Below are 14,363 nucleotides of genomic sequence, written 5' to 3' on the forward strand. Positions count from 1 at the left end.
TATCAGCTAACAAGGCAACTTTTCAGTACAGAGATAAAATAGATTTAGGAGTGAAACCCCTGAGCCCGTGCACAGGCAGTTGGGTTTGGGGGCCGCGCAAGGAAGCTACAGACAAAGCTTTTACTCTTCAGATTTTATTTTGCCTGTCATTGATGCCATAACGCTTTATATCCCAGATTCTTGCTGTTATGGTAGCGATACAAGCCTTAGAAGTGCTTTCCTGACTCAGTCACTTTGTAACGTGGCTGCCCTGGCATCAGCACTTCCATCCCTCCCCGCGCTTCTCACCGAGTCGTAGCCCTGAAATCACCACGACGCCTGGGGGTAGATTCAGGGATGCTGTCAGGGTAACACAGACCCAGCTTCTACCTGAGCATTTCTTGTCCTGGAATAAAACCAGCAGGTGGGTTACTTTATTTCTCACTCTGTCTTCTCATCACAGCTACAAACGCAGGGAAGTGCCAGCCCCTGGGCTGGGGGCGACGTGTTCTCCAGGCAGCAGAAGCCAAGGGGTGGCAGAGTTTGGAGCCTTGGCAGACTTGGCTGGATCTTCTCCTGGTGCTGCCATCGGCCCCGGCTAGGAGGCAAACTGCTCTTTGACATTTTCTTTCCCCTCCCAGCCTCTCTCCGCCCTGTAGTCCACGCCATCCACCCCGGGACAGCCTGCCAGGGCTCGATTTGGGCAGCAGTGGAGCCCAAAGCCCCCCCAGCCAGCCCTCCTCTGAGTACAGAGAACCCTGCTGAAGTTGAAAACATATATTAGGTAATTCAATATTTGGTCGCACGATGTTATTCATTCCCAAAAGTGAAAGAAATGCAGCACTCAGCCGGTGTTAAGGCACGCTAGAGGCTTGCCGACATTAAAATGCTACCTGTGGCAAGACTGAAACGCCAGTAAAAGCTTCTAGGGCGGATTTAGAAGGGGCTTCCCACCACCCCTGTTAAGTCGTGTCGTTTAAACTGAGTTTATAAAATCTCTCGTCACGGGCACAACATCAGCGCCAGGTGAGACAGGCCATGGGGACCTCGGAGACCTATCCCTTTGCAGGTGGAGGCAGAGGCAGAGGGGAGGTGATGGGGCAGGGGCTGCGGGGGCTGTTTTTTCCCTCTCCACCAGCACCCAGGGAGCCTCTGGGCAGAGGCACCCCGCTCCTGCCGGGTGCAGAGCAGTTTTGCCTGAAGCATCATGCATGGAACATTCTCCATTAAGCCATGCTTTGTGTTCAAAAGACCTTTCTCTACGTTAGGCGTGTGGCTACTCAAACTGAGCTCTTCAGACCTCTTTCCTGCAGCCAGGCTCCCATTTTGATCATATCAAGGCTGGCTGGTTTTAATTTGACCCTTCCTTTTTGAGTGGATTTGTCTTGAAAGGCATGAAAAGGCTGGGCTCCCAAGCTACCTTACCTCTTCAAGAGCCACGGGAAGGTAAGTGCATGTATTTTTAAACCGCACCAAATTTATCCCTAATGCAACACACTGAAATAAAGCTACTAACATCGATGTAGCCGCACCGACCTTTTAAATGATGCCCTGGGTTTTAAGTCAAATAAATTTCTGTTTTCCTAGGCAAAATTTCCCTGTAATACCTGCAAATGATCTGGAGCGTGCAAGTAATGACAACTGGTGTTTGTGTAAGCAAAGCACACACGTATTGTGTGTAAGCACATATGTATTATGTGCAAGCACATGTGTTATGTGTGCTATTAAATGATGAAGGGGGGTGTGTGCCTATAGATATATGGGGGGATATGCATGCATCGCCACCGGCAAAGTTTGTAGAGCTCTTCGAGCCTGCAGAAATCATTTTATTTTATTGAAGAATTAAGAAGCAAACTCTGTGGTACCTGGGTCCACGGGCATGTGCCTCTGGAGGAGGTCTGAGCCATTTGGGGTTCCAGGCTGAGCTATTACACAGTCCCACACGGCATTTGGGGGGGATGCAAGAGAGCAGCATCAAGGGGCAGTTCTGGTCCCCCCCATGGGAAGGGAAGCACACAGTGAGTAAATCAGCCAAACCTGCTGCTTTCCCTACCTTGCGCTGACCCCAGCCCCTCTCATTTTCTTAGATGTGCCCCTCAGCCCAGCGAGACCTCAGCTTCTGCCCAGGTTTGGGGCAGTTCCTGCCAAATCCGAGGAAAAGCTGTGGGACTACCTCAAAGGGGACCCTGCACCATGGAGAGGACGCCACAGAGGGTCTGTCTGGAGACCTGTCTCACCCATGGATTTAGCAGCAAATGGAATTACGTGTGTATGCAAAAAGGCATAGAAACATCTGCCTGTGTGCTTACACCTGGCCAGCCAGGGAGGGGGGCTAATTTGGGATGGGGGGCTGGTCCTCGGGGACGGGCAAGGATCCAGCCAGGGCTGGGAGTGTTTAGGGGTCCCGGGGTGAGAGCCATACTGCTGGGTCCCCATCACTGTGGGGACCTGCAGAAGAGGGCCAAAGGGGGAAAAAAAGGTTAGAGGGCAAAAAAGGCCACCCTGCCGATGGTGGGAAACACCCCGGCACCCCTTTCCTGTCCCCAAAAGCCCTGAAATGTTAAAATTGAAAAAGCCCTGGGTGTGAGGAATGCAGTGCAGAGATCCCCCCTGTCCTGGGGGTTACCTTCCCTTCAGGGGACTTCCCAGGCAGGGGGTTATCACCTCTGCTTCTTGCCTTCGAATTGGCACCCACGAGGGGCTGCGGTGCCTGACGTGCCGCTGCCCGGTGTGGGGCAGCAAGGTGGCTCCGAGAGCGGCCCCATCGCCCCCTCCCCAGCTGTACACCGAATAAAGAGAGACGCTGAAAAGCAGCCCCTCGATGTGGCCGGCAGGCAAGCACCTTGCCGAGTCCTAAAGCTGTGACCCATTTGGCTGAAGTAACGCATCTCTGATCTGTCAGACCTGCTTTAAAAAAAATAATTATATATATGTACATATATATATGTACACCCCAGTGATGAGTAAAGCCCCAGTTCTCCTGGAGAAGCAATCTCAGCCGATGAAATGGCCAGTCAAGTGGCTCACACCCCCCTGGCTGCACTCCCTCCGCTGACAAGTTGGGCATTAGACACGTTTCATCACTGTTAATTCATTTGCTTACTCATTTGCTCCTCAGAGAAAGTTGTTAGCCTGTTGTATTCTTAAACCCCCGGCCACAATCCCAGGTGGATGCAGAAACGGGCATTTCAGGAGGGGATGCTGCAACAGATTTGGGTTTTTTTATTATTTTTTCCTGGAGAAAAAGAGGGAGTTTGGGCAGCAGCAGCAGGAAAGGCAGCTCTGTGGTGGGTGAGCCTTTCCCCCAGCCCTGCCCCTGCCTCTGCAGCGCTGCACCTGCAACCCTGTGGACATATATATATAAATATATATATATATTTGTGTGTGTCACTTCAGTGCGTGACGCTGGTGCCTGCCCACACGTGGGCACTACACGTGTGCAGCGAAGCATGTGCGTGGCTGTAACACACGCTGCCTGTTACGGAGAGACAAATGCTCCGGTGGGTTTTCCAGGTGCAAGAGGAGCGCTCTGGGCCGCCTCAGTTTTGGCCCTCTGGAACTGCTGGAGCCACATCTGTATTTTCAAAGCTACCAGGTGTTATAATGGGTTGTTCTTAAAAGCCTGAGTGGGTGCTCTGCTGCTCTGCCCACTGCGGGGGGGGGGAGGTGGCTGCCCCCTGCCCTTGCCCACGTGTGACTGTGTCCACCGTGACCGTGTCTGCCGTGACCGTGTCCGTCACCGCTGGCGGAGAAGAGACAGCACCGCCAGAAAACTCGGGCGCTCCGAGTTCCAGCTTCATTAAAAGCGGACGATTGCTATTTCTATTCTTTTAAAGGTTTTTTTTTTTCCTCATCTATTTACCATTTACCAGCTCATCCATATGGAAGACATGGCTTATACTTCCCTGAGAACTGTACTTTTAGGACTAATTGAGTCTGGTAATTAATTTGTCCTACCTGCTGGATCAGATGGAAATGCTGTCCATGTGCCCAAGGATTAGCACTTGCCTTTCTAACATCTTTCTTAATTATCTAATAGCATGGGTTGCGCGAGTTCTGGCTCTATTAGAACACTTTTACTATTAACGGTAGTGATTGGAATTGTGATGACAACTCGATTTCAACAAATTAGAGCTTAAAATCAGGAGATGAAGGAGAAGTGCCTTCTTTTAATTTCCCTGAGTTTAACATCAATAATTAGAGCAATTTTCTGAGATGCGAACCGAAATTATCTCGGCTATGATGTGGTATATCACCCTCATTTTAGCAAATTGACTCCGGGGAAATGAACGTTACAGATTAGGGGGGGGTAAAAAAAAAAAAAAAAAAGGCAAACAGTGGAAAGACTGGGGAAAAAAAAAAAGTGTTAGTACAACCGGAGAGGGGGATGGATGGGAGCAAAACCCCGAGGGGGTGATAACCTGAGCGGGAAGGCACCGCGTGCGAGGGGACGTGTTAGGAGCGGAGTGTGGGACACGTTGGGACGCGCCGCTCATTTTATTCCCCCAAGTTTTTGCCTTTAAAAAGTAAAATAAAATAGAAAAGAGGGAGCGCGCAGGTTCGGGTAAAAGGCCCCCAGGCAGCGCTGGGGCCGGGCGGGGTCTGCGCGCTGCCGGGGACCCTGCGCCCGCGTTGCGCGGCGGAGGCTGCGCGGCTCCGCAGCGGCTGCGCGCCCCCCCCGCGCCCCCCCCGGCGCTTTGGGTGGCCCGGCGCTCCCGTCCCCCCGCCCGGCCGATCGCCATTGGCTCGCGGAGGAGCCCCCTGCCCACCGCGCCTCAAAGGCGCGCAGCTCCCCGCGCAGCCCAAAGCCGCCCGCCTCGCCTCCCCCGGCTCTTCCCGTGTGTTCCTGCCTGGGGGAATGGCGTTTTCATTATTATTGTGATTTATTTTTCCTCCGGATTTTTGTTTGTTTTGTAAATTCCTATTTATTTTTTATTATCGTTTTTATTTCTCCTCCTGGGGCCCCGGGCGGTGCAGCCGGCCGGCCGAGCCCCGCGGCAGCCAGCGCGCAGCCCGGTCGCCCCCTGCCCCGCTGCCCCGGGCGGGGACAAGCGCCATGAACCTGAACTTCACCTCGGCCGTGCCCCCCGGCTCCGCGCCCCGGCCCACCTCCTTCTTCATCGAGGACATCCTGCTGCACAAGCCCAAGCCCTTGCGGGAGGTGCCCCCCGAGCACTTCCCCGGCTCCTTGGCCTCCCGCGTCCCCTTCTTGGACTATGGGTACCCCCTGATGCCGACCCCCACCCTGCTGGCGCCCCACCCGCACCCTGCCCTGCACAAGCCGGAGCATCACCACCACCACCCCTACTTCCTCACCGCCTCGGGTAAGCGCAGCCCTGCGCGGGCGCCAGCTGCGCCCTTCGGGGCCGGCGGGCATCGCGGGGGCGCCGGGGGGGACCCGGGGGGACCCGGCCCAGCGGCCAGAGACCCCGGGGGGGGCGGCGGGGCAGCTCCGCGCATCCCTCCGCGGGAGCGGGGCTGCGACCCCCCGGGGCAGGAGCCGCCCGCCGCCCCCCGGGCCCCCGGCCCCGTTACTTGTCACCCAACGCTGCCCGGGATCTCGGGCCTTGCCCCCCTTTCCGTTAATTGATATTTTATTGACATTTCCTTTGGGGCCGGTGACATCCCTTTTTCCTTGCGTTGTCCCTTCAGACGGCGACCGGGCTTCGCCTTGCCGCTGCTGGGGCTGGCCCGGTTCCCCTCCCCGGGGCTGGCAGGGGGTCCCGGGGCTCTGCCGGCCCCCGGGCCCGGCCCTTGCCCTGGGAGGACACCCTCCCCCCAGAAAGTTCCTCACCGGGCAGCCCAAGTCACGCACCGGCGCGGCCGCCGAACACCCGGAGAACACCGCGCTCCTCCCGCCCGCTCTCCTCCCAGCCTTTTCCAAGGCTCCTTGAGTTTTTCCCTCGTCCGTTTCGTTGCGGGTTAATTGCCCGCAGGGTGCGGGTTTCCCCGCCGGCCCCTCCTCGCCGGGCCGATCCCCCCTCCCCGCAAAGGCTGCGGGAGCTGCCCGCGCTGCCCCTGCCCCGTTGCGGCGGGCACCGCCGAAGCGCTTGGCGAAGCCCCGCGTTTCGAAACAACGAAACCCCCAAACCCAAACGGATAAAACGGCCTCACAAACGAAATAAACGAAAAAAAATAAAATAACCCCACTAATAAAAAAAAACAACAACGAAAAGGCAGGGGGGGAGCGGCCGCCCCGAGCCGCTGCAGCCCCGGCGGGGCGGGCGGAGGATGGCGGCCCCCGCGGCTGCCCCGGCCGCCGCCCGACCCCCGCCCCGCCGCCGGTGTCCCCGCAGGGGTGCCGGTGCCCGCCCTGTTCCCGGCCGCGGCGCACGCCGAGCTGCCCGGGAAGCACTGCCGCCGCCGCAAGGCCCGCACCGTCTTCTCCGACTCGCAGCTCTCCGGCCTGGAGAAGCGCTTTGAGATCCAGCGGTACCTCTCCACGCCCGAGCGGGTGGAGCTGGCCACGGCCCTCAGCCTCTCCGAGACACAGGTACGGGGCGGCGGCACCGGCACCGGCACCGGCACCGGCACCGGCACCGGCACCGGCACCGGCACCGGCACCGCCCGCGGCGTCCGCGCCGGCTCCTTCTCATTTTTGTTCTCGGGGTTTTTCCCATTCTTTTCCTTTTCCCCTTTTATTTCCCCTTCTCCTTTCCCCCCCCCCCCCCCCTCCTTTTTCTCCCTCCTTTTTACCCTCCTTTTTCCCTTTTTCCCCCTTCTTTTTCCCCCTTCTTTTTTCCCCCTTCTTTTTTCCCCCTTCTTTTTTCCCCCTTCTTGTTCTCCTTCTTTTTTCCCTTTCTTTTTATCTCCTTTTTTTCGCTTCTTTTTTCTCCTTTTTCCCTCCTTCTTTTTCCCTCCTTCTTTTTTCCCCTTCTATTTTCCCCTTCTTTTTTCCTCCTTCTTTTTTCCCTTCTCTTTTTTCCCCTTCTTTTTTCCTCCTTCTTTTTTCCCTTCTCTTTTTTCCCCTTCTCTTTTTCCGTTCTCTTTTTTCCCCTTCTTTCCCCCCTTTTTATTTCCTTTTTGGTTTTTATTTCCTTCATTCTTTTTTATCTTTCTTTTTCTATTTCCTTTATTTTTATTTCCTCCTTTTTTTCTTATTTTTCTTTTTCCCTTTATTTTTTCTCCTCTTTTTTCCTTCTTCTTTTCTCTCCTCCTCTTCCCCCCCCCCCCCCCATCCTTCTCCCCCTCCCCGCCGCCTCGTCCCCAGGTGAAAACCTGGTTCCAGAACCGGCGGATGAAGCACAAAAAGCAGCTGCGGAAGACGCAGGAGGAGCCCAAGGCGCCGGGCGGGGCGGAGGGCCGGGAGCACAGCTCCCCCGAGCCCGAGCTGCCCGAGCCAGCCGGCGGCGACCCCCGCAAGGGCCCCCCCGGCCCCTTCCTGCTGCAGGACCCCGAGGACGAGGTGGACATCCTGGAGGAGGGGGACCTCTGCGCCGGGCCCCACCGCCTCTAGGAACACCGGGCGCCCCCGCCTCTGGGGGGCTGCGCCCCCGCCGGCCCCGCCAGGGCTCCCCCCCCCGCCCCCAGCGCCAGGGACGCCGCAGGGCAGGGGCGCACCTTAGGGAGGGGGTGGTGATGCGGGGACCCCCCTCCCGGGGGCGAGGGCAGCATCGCCCCCAGCTTTGCCTGGGAAGGTGCGGGAGAGGGGAACAGGGCGGGATCCCTCCAGCTTCCCCTTCCCCTGGAAATCCCGGGCTCCGCTCCCCGAACTTCCCCCGGCTTTACAGCAACGGGCGGCGGGGGGGGCACGCATCGCCCGGTCCCCCCGAGCTCCCTGGAGCTCGCCGGCCCCCCCCGGGGCGGCAGGGTAGGCTGGAACCCGGGCAGGGCTCCCAGCACACGCGGGAGCTCAAAAAAATACAACAAAACCCCCCAAAAAATAGTAGAAACGCCCCTCCCCCCCTCCCCCAGCAACAGGTAAGAGAAACCCCCGCGTATCGACTCCCGGTGCGGGGAGGGATGGGGGGGGTCCCTCCGCTCGGTCCTGCCGGGGCTGCTCGGAGCAGCACCGATGTGCTGCAGCTCGGAGGACACCGCCCGGCAGCCCCCCCCCCGGGAATTGTCCCCCGGCCCCTTTTCCTCGCCAAAAGCCGCAGCGCTGGGCTGCGCTCCCTGCCCCAGCCAGCGCGCAGCCGGCCGTGCGCGCCTCGCCCCATCCTCCTGCCGGCGCAACGCGGTTAATTCCCAGGTAAATTAAGATTTTTAATTTTTTTTCCCTTTTTTCCCTGTTGTGAGCTGCTGGCTGGGAGCACCTCCGCATCTCCAGGGAAGCACTGGGGCTTTCCTCGGTTAAATCCTGCGGGAGAGGCTGCGCTCGCTCGGATGCTGGATGTGCAGCACCAACCCGGTGGCGTGTCGGTGTCTCGTTATTTCAAAAAAGGTGGTTTTTTTGCTTTTTTTTTTTTTGTTTGTGTGGTTTGTTTGTTTTTTTTTTAACGAGAAGTTAATTTAGTTGTCTGATGGCGTTAGCACTTTCAGGGCATTTTGGATTACGGGACCTGCGGTTTTGTGAGGAGGAAAATGTGTCCCTGTTTAACATATAAAATATAGCTGATGGAAATGTGTGTTCGCTTCCTTTTCGCGGGGTTCCCTTGATGGTTTTTACATTTAACATGATCAAGATCACACGTCGGGGGGTGGGAAATACCCAATACCCATCCACCCGTCCAGGAAATGGCTAGTTGTCTTTTACACGCTATTAATAAACGTTCCCGGAACAGTAATTTTCATCCACAAATTTTGCTAAGATGCCACCCGCCTCCCTAAAAACGGTAATTCGGGGGCTACCCCGAGGGTCTTCTGGCCCGGGGTGCGGCTGGAGGGGACGCGCAGAGAGACACGGGTTGCGGGAGGGAACACTGCACTGCCCCCCCCCCCCCCCCCCCAGCCACTGCTGCTGCCAGCCCGCGGCTCTTTCCCCCTCCCGGCACTGGTCCGGCCCCAGGAGGGGGGTGTGGAAAGTTTCTGTCAAACCCATCCATCCCATCCCACTGGCCGCATCCCCCCCCAGCCAACCCATCCATCCCATCCCACCGGCCGCATCCCCCCCTCCACCAGCCAACCCATCCATCCCATCCCACCGGCCGCATCCCCCCAGCCCCCCCAAGGTGTTCCGTTCGGTTTGCTCCATACGGATTGTCAGGAGCTATTACAAGTGATGGAAAAAATAAGCTCTACGGTGATAAACAATAAATATTTTTTTCCGACCATGTTTACTGCTGCTGTTCGCGGGGCCGGGTGCTGTGCACCGCAGCGGGTGCAGGATGGATGCCCGTCTTGGAGCTGGCCTGACCACTGGCACGCTGCTGCCACGGCCGCTGGCCACCAGTCACTTGGGTGGACTTGCATTTGGTAATGGGATTGAACAGCAAAGTGTACAGAGGAGACATGAGAAATCCCTTTAGTTTAGTGGGAGAGAATATTAGGAGCAAGTATAAAGATGTAACCCTAAAAAAAAAAAATTGCACCTGACTGGAAAGGGATATTAAAAATCCTCTTTCTTTACATTTGTGTGTGATTCTTTTTACCTGTGCAAAGAATTGTTCATTCTCTCTTATTATTACTAAAGACAAAGGTGTATAAAAATACTCCGAGCTGGAGAGAACACAAAGAAAAAAGGCAGGGGAAAGTAAAACTAGAAGATTAAGACACACAAGTGGCAGATTTTGGGCACAGACATGCAGAAGTAATTTGTCCCTCCACCGTGCGTTTACACGGCTCTTTGGCAAGAGTCCTGTGGGGGTCAATCGAGTGGAGGCATCAGGGGGCACTGCCCGGCTCTGCCCCCCACCCCGATCGAGGAGGGCGAGCAGACGTCCCCACTGCACAAAGCACCCCAAAAGCCAGCACTCAGCTCCGGGCCTGGAGCATTTGCACGCCGGTGGGCTGGGGTATTTCTAGTCTGATGGTGGATCTTGAGGGAGGGTCCTGAGGGTCAGGGGCACGTCCCCGGTACTGGGAGCATGTCTGGGCACATGCTGCGCAGCGCAGGACCTGCTGTGCTGCAGATGACGGCAGGTGAAGGGGGCAGCTGACACCCCCAGAGATCCTCACCCCAGTCCCCTGGGAAGGGCTGGAATGCTGGGACACTTCCAGCAGCGAGGTGCCGGGGTTTCTGTGGGGCACAGAGGGGCAACAGAGCCCGCTCCCCTTTCTGCCCCAGGCATCATCACACTTAGGACGTGCCAGGTCTGTGAGGAAGGGTCAGAATATGAATTAAATAACACTCAGGTCTCTTCTGCGTCTCCCCTGCCACGGCAGGAACTTTCTTCTTCACAACGTATTTATGCTGATCAATAAAATAAAATAAAATCCACAAACACTCGCCTATCATCACCTCTCTGCAGGTCTAGGCACCTTGGCTCACATTTAAAATTACAATCGCATTTAAAACCAGACAGCCTGGGCAAGGTTTTGGGAGGAGGGTATCATGTGTTTGGAGAGCGGAGGGGGTCCTGGGAAGAAGGAAGGGATGTGGGGGCATTTTGTTTGTTTTATTTCAATTTTTTTTTTCTCTTAGAATAAAGTGAAATGAGCTTTTATTCCCAGGTCGTGACTTATTCAGGGACAACTGCTGGCTTTTTCCTGCTCTCCCTTTGCTGCTCTCCCCAAGAGGCTTGAGATGGCTCTTTGGGTGGGGTATGTGTGTGGGGTGTGTGTGTTGTGTTTTGGGTTTTTTTTTAATATTTACATGCTTGCTTGGGAAATACTGGGATGGAAATGGCTGGCAGGAAATAATTGCTGGAAATGAGAAATCTTGGTTGATTTCCCATTTTTCGAAGTATTGATTTTCATGAAAATTCTCCTGTGAGCTTCTTGAAATGAAATTGTTTCCTCTTAATTTATTTGAACACCTAAGCGGTTAATGTTTATTGTTGCTTTCATTGAGAAAATGAAAAAATGGCCTATAAAATCCTTCCATGAACCTTTGCTTTCTGTGTTGATTTTGAGCATTTTCCTGTCCACTGCCCTTAACATTTTTCATTTTTATGGATTGGAAAGGAGTTCCAACCTAGGCATTTTTCCTCTGTGGGCAGAGCTGTGTAAAAGCAGATCAGATATGCAGGCTGTACAGGCAGTTACAACCATTTGCAAAGTCTTGCTGTTAAACACACATGTAAGTGTCAGCCCTGCAAGTACCGTGGGCTGTCACTTGGTGAAGGTGTAAATAACCTGTAGCCAGGTCCAGCACGTCACCCAGGTATTGCACACCCTGTGTAAAATTATTCCTACAGCTTCCTCATTTCTCCCTGCTGGATGATGGAATTCGTGCAATTTTCCCCACTGGTTTTCCAAAGTGAAGATTCTGCAGGTGTGGGCGGTGCTGTGGAGCAGAGGAGGGGTAGGTGAACCTGGACAGGATGCTCACTCCTAAGCGTTGTAGCCCCCTAAACTGATGGCTTATGCTCTTCTTCCCTTCTGGTCACAGTAACAAACAGCGTCACCTTAATTAACTGCAACCTCCTGGTCGGATGGTGTTGCTCGGCTTTAAAAGTGGCTTATTCTTGTCTTGGATTTATTTTGTTTCTGCAGCATAATAAGCTTAGATGAAACACTTGTGCCTTGGGGTGGCTACAGCTGCTGACAGTCAGTATTCCTGCAGCAGTAGCAATACGTTGCACCTGGTGATAAAGGCAGGAGGATGTGAAGTGCATGCTTAAGAGAAGAGAGGGTGATCCCACAGTGGACTGCAGTGTCTCTTCTGCTTGTTGGGGTGGAGAGAGCCTTTCAAGGAAGAAGCTGGCTTTAACTCACCGATAATGAGGTAACTCTATGATACAGGTTTCTGAAATGCTAGGAGCAAAGGCAAGCTGACCAAATTTTGTGACTTGCTTTGTTCAGCTGTTGCTGAGACCACTCCACTTGCTTTCCTAAAGTAAAGGCTCAATACTCTCCAGTGTTGTGTATCTCATCGGCTTTGCTGTGACTGCTAGAACAAGCGCTTAAGTGCTCCTATGGCACACAGAAAGCTAGCTCTGTGGTATTACCTGCAGCTGCCCGCTCTGCACTCACGATTATGCAAAGCTCTTGCTGAGCTGCTGGGTGCTTCTTTAGCATCTGCTCGATCCAGGTTTTTGGCTCAGTATCACTTCTGTTCAAAGCAGGCTCTTCGGCAAGGCAGGCTGCTTTAACTCACCCTTGCCAGCTGTCACCAGTGGAGATTCACCGCCTTTACCTGTTGCTGGGCTTTTGTGCATCTACAGCTCTTTCTCACACCACGCAGGCTGTCACCAGCATTGGTCCATTCTCCACATGCCTGCTTATTCTCACGCAGAGGGCACTCAGGTTTGGGCAATGTGCAAAATAATAATAAAGCATATTCTTTGTGCTATTATAATTTACTGTAGAATTTATTCCTAACAGGAGATGATAACGATCAAATCCTTGGCTTGTGGGCTGTTTGGACATCATAGCTTTGTTCATGCCTGTCCAAAGTATTCAAGGACTGCAGGAATTAAACATAATCCAGCTTGGTTTACAACGTTCATCTTTGACAGTTTGTCTTTAGGGATGTAATGATGGAACGCAGCTTTTAGGATCTGCCTTTCATAACACTTTTAACTGATAAAACAGTATGTTTCTCTCAGCCAGCAGCCTATGAGCCAGCTGCTCGTACCTTTTGTCAGATGGTGGTGGAAAGCTGACCAGTTATCTTTGAAAGCAACGTGATAGCGATGTTACTGCAGCAGCATTGCTCCGAAGTAGAACTGCTTGTGGGTCTTTGACCGCTGTAGTGGTCTCAGCTTCTACACTCCCTGAACCTAAAATATTAAGAAATGGTGGCACTAGGAAGGGCCCACCAGGTGAACGTTGAGTTCTGTTGGATGGTGTACACAAATACATTTCTGCCCCTGGGAAGGCAGCTTGTGCTCAGTGAGTAACACTGTGCTGTGCAATAGCTGTGCTGGAGCCACGGGACTCTGGCAGGCATGTTCTGCTCCAGCTCAATCTCTCCTTGAATGCTTAATGCAAAATCCAAGGCCTATTTCTTATTTAAATTCCTTGCCTTCCTAATTTGAAAGACATTAAGTTTTGGCCTTTGCTTTTAAGCAGATGGATGTTCATCATTTACTTGTATGGTCCCTTTTTGTGCCACCGTAGCTGCTAGGTGAAGGGAAAATTTGCATTAGTATTGAGGTAGATCAAAAGATTTTCTTTCCACATATGGTGCAAATGATGTCTTTTTCTGGGAGAGAAAAAAACCCCACCCCACAGCCCTATCCAAATGGTTTGTGAGATGACCATGATTAGTGTTTATATATATATATATAAAAAAAATCTATCCACGCTGCCCCCCAGATGCAGATCATTTAAGTGTACATGGCTTCTAGTTTAGTATGGGTTTAGTATTTAATTTTTTTCTAAAAGTTCATTGTTTTATTAACAAAAAAAACCCAAACAAAACACACCACCCACCTAGAAAGATCATCCTAATTTAGGGAGCTCTAAAAGGTAGTAGGATGACAGATAAGGAGGAAGGTGATCAATTAAGACATTAAGCATTTTGCACCACATGGACGCATCTGCATGTCAGCCAAATAATAAAGCCATCAGCTCATTTTCAGGGGGCTGTTGCCTACTTCAACTCAATCCTCAGATCAAAGAGAAAATGTCTGCTTGCATTTTCTAATCAGAAAAGGGATGCTAATTTAGGTTCCTTAATGTGTGGTGGTAAGAGACTTCTTCAATTAACTGAATTCTATAGCTCAGAAAATAAAAAAGGGGGATACAAAGGGAGTCAGGCTGGAAAGGCAGAAGTTCTCATTAAATCAAAGGTCCAATATTCATTACCTCCAGCATCTGGGGCTAAACACTAAACATGGAGATCATCAAAGGGGGTTTAATGGGTTAAATTGAGAATATAATCTAATTAAAATATTAGATACGAGTAAATAGCTCTTTGATATTCATCTGAAGGTTTCATTAAAATAGGTACTTGAGATTTGTATTAAGGGGGAATTATCACTTTTAAGCAGAAACAACAAGTTGAGGTTCCCTAATCAGAAATGCTTCAAAGTGTTACCATTTGGTTTAAAAATAAAAGTAGAAAAAGCAGCAACTGGCAGGGCATGGAAACGTTTACCCAGCCTAGCCTGGTGGATCATATCACAGGCATGCACACACTACGGGAAAGGGGCCAGTGCACTTCCCAAAGGTGAAGAGAAAGGAGGATGAGGCAGAGGATGCTCCTGTTCCAGAAACTGCTTTGCAACTTCCATAAGCAAAACATTTCCCCTGCAACCTGACCCACGTTCCCCACATGGGAAGACCTTACTTCCACCAAGTTTTCCCCAAAAAATTATGTACATCACAAACTTCCAGCTGTGAATTAGCCTAATTCAGCAGGTGTGGTGGGGGATTAGCACCTAATCCTAGCTCTC

At 52.9% G+C, this 14,363-nt stretch overlaps 1 protein-coding gene across 1 annotated transcript; it reads left to right on the top strand.

The window, feature by feature from the left end:
- The first annotated feature begins 5,035 nt into the window (after nt 1-5,035).
- Nucleotides 5,036-7,435, top strand: BSX (brain specific homeobox). The gene is made up of 3 exons (XM_056322685.1): nt 5,036-5,303; nt 6,276-6,472; nt 7,190-7,435. The coding sequence occupies exons 1-3, from the start codon at nt 5,036-5,038 to the stop codon at nt 7,433-7,435; spliced, it is 711 nt and encodes a 236-aa protein (XP_056178660.1).
- Nucleotides 7,436-14,363: the final 6,928 nt, after the last annotated feature.

The sequence above is a fragment of the Falco biarmicus genome, chromosome 20 (assembly GCF_023638135.1).
Source record: "Falco biarmicus isolate bFalBia1 chromosome 20, bFalBia1.pri, whole genome shotgun sequence".
In the NCBI taxonomy this organism is placed as follows: Eukaryota; Metazoa; Chordata; class Aves; order Falconiformes; family Falconidae; genus Falco; species Falco biarmicus.